Source organism: Halyomorpha halys, unplaced genomic scaffold (assembly GCF_000696795.3).
Source record: "Halyomorpha halys isolate HHAL.00 unplaced genomic scaffold, Hhal_1.1 Scaffold2084.1, whole genome shotgun sequence".
Classification (NCBI taxonomy): domain Eukaryota; kingdom Metazoa; phylum Arthropoda; class Insecta; order Hemiptera; family Pentatomidae; genus Halyomorpha; species Halyomorpha halys.
The window spans coordinates 55,548-57,034 of record NW_027108717.1 but is presented as its reverse complement, the minus strand read 5'-3'; the positions used below and the strand labels follow the sequence as shown (position 1 = coordinate 57,034).

The following is a 1,487-nucleotide window of genomic DNA, read 5'->3' as shown; positions in this document are numbered from 1 at the left end:
CAGTTTCTTGTCTTTTTAGTCTTGTATGAGGATTCCATGTCAGTCGTTTGTCGAGATGTAGTCCTAAGTAACGGATCTGTTCGACAGGAATAAATTTATTAATTTAGAAATAGATTTTTCTATTCAATAATTTTTTAAATCTCTTTTCTTGCTTAAGGTATACTTATGAGGTGGGACCGACTTTCACACTCTGTGAAATGGAAGTGATCAAGCGAGCGCTGTCCTTAGTTGGATTCAAAAATGGCGAAGGCATTTTCACACCAGGTAAATAATTTGTGTATTCATAATAATAATAATAATAGTAATGAAGGCCTAACGAACTCGAAGGTTCGATCCCGATACCACCAAACGCTCTCTATACATCCTTCCAGTGATGTCCCTCCGAACCCTATTCCACTAAATCAGCTCTAACGCAATCTTCCCATCAACGTTTCGGTCTACCCATCGGACGTTTAACCGTTGGTTCAGTGTTTATTAAGATTTTAGGGATCCGCTCGTTACTAAGCCCTACAACCTTACACGCCGCAATGCTATAACTTGAATTATATTTACCGGGTGTATGTCTCTTAATTCAACGTTGTGTAGTCTTCTAAATTCTCCCGTTAATTCATCCATTTTCAGTCCGGATATTTTTCGCGATATTTTATTTTCGAAAAACCTAAGACGCTGTCCACCCTTTAGTGTAAGAGGCCACGCCTCACATCCATAAAGGACAGTGGGAAGGATAATAGTTTTGTAAATTCTAATTTTTAAGTTTTTCGATAGAAGGCGCGAGCTAAGAAGTTTCGAAATTGAAAAATAACAAGCATTTCCCGCCTTTAACCTATTTTTTATTTCCTCATCAATTTCGTTTTTTTAGTTACGGTAGAAGCTAAATACTTTAACCTATCTACCGGTTCAAACGTATTTCCTCCTATATCTATACACCGAAATTGCTTGTATTTTGTTTTAGCCGTATTTATTTCAAGACCTAGTTCCTTACTGGATTTTATTAACGAGGTTGTATTTAGTTCTATAGTTGCCTTGTACTCACCCAATAATACCAAATCATCAGCATACCCAAGCACCGGTATTTTACCACCCAAAGTTAAACCCTTTTCGGTATTCATCACACTTTTAATGACGTATTCCAGTGATAGATTAAATAAGATAAGTGATAAATAATCACCTTGTTTTGAAACCGACCGGACCTCGAATTTCTCAGAATAATGATTACCGATTCGTACCTTATTAAACGTTTTGTTCATGCACATCCGTACGAGATTTACTTCTTTGGTATTACCTCTTCGATCAGAATATTATACTAAATAATTCAAAAACACTATCCAAATTATAGTCTCAAAACATTTATTTCATTTACACGTCCAACGTTTCGGCCAATTCGGCCATCTTCAGGGACATCTTAATTTACTATGAGACATATCATTTAACCATTTTAAAAAACTCCATACAGGCTATTCTGCCCAGGTCAAAACATTTATATCTAA

General features: G+C 36.0%; 1 protein-coding gene across 1 annotated transcript in view; it reads left to right on the top strand.

The window, feature by feature from the left end:
- The window catches only part of LOC106691111 (cysteine sulfinic acid decarboxylase), a gene marked incomplete at its 5' end in the record, with an annotated part of 55,632 nt that overhangs the window by 18,506 nt on the left and 35,639 nt on the right, over nucleotides 1–1,487 (top strand). Inside the window, 1 exon segment of the mRNA XM_067046997.1 lies at nucleotides 158–264. Coding sequence (XP_066903098.1) covers nucleotides 158–264 — 107 coding nt within the window.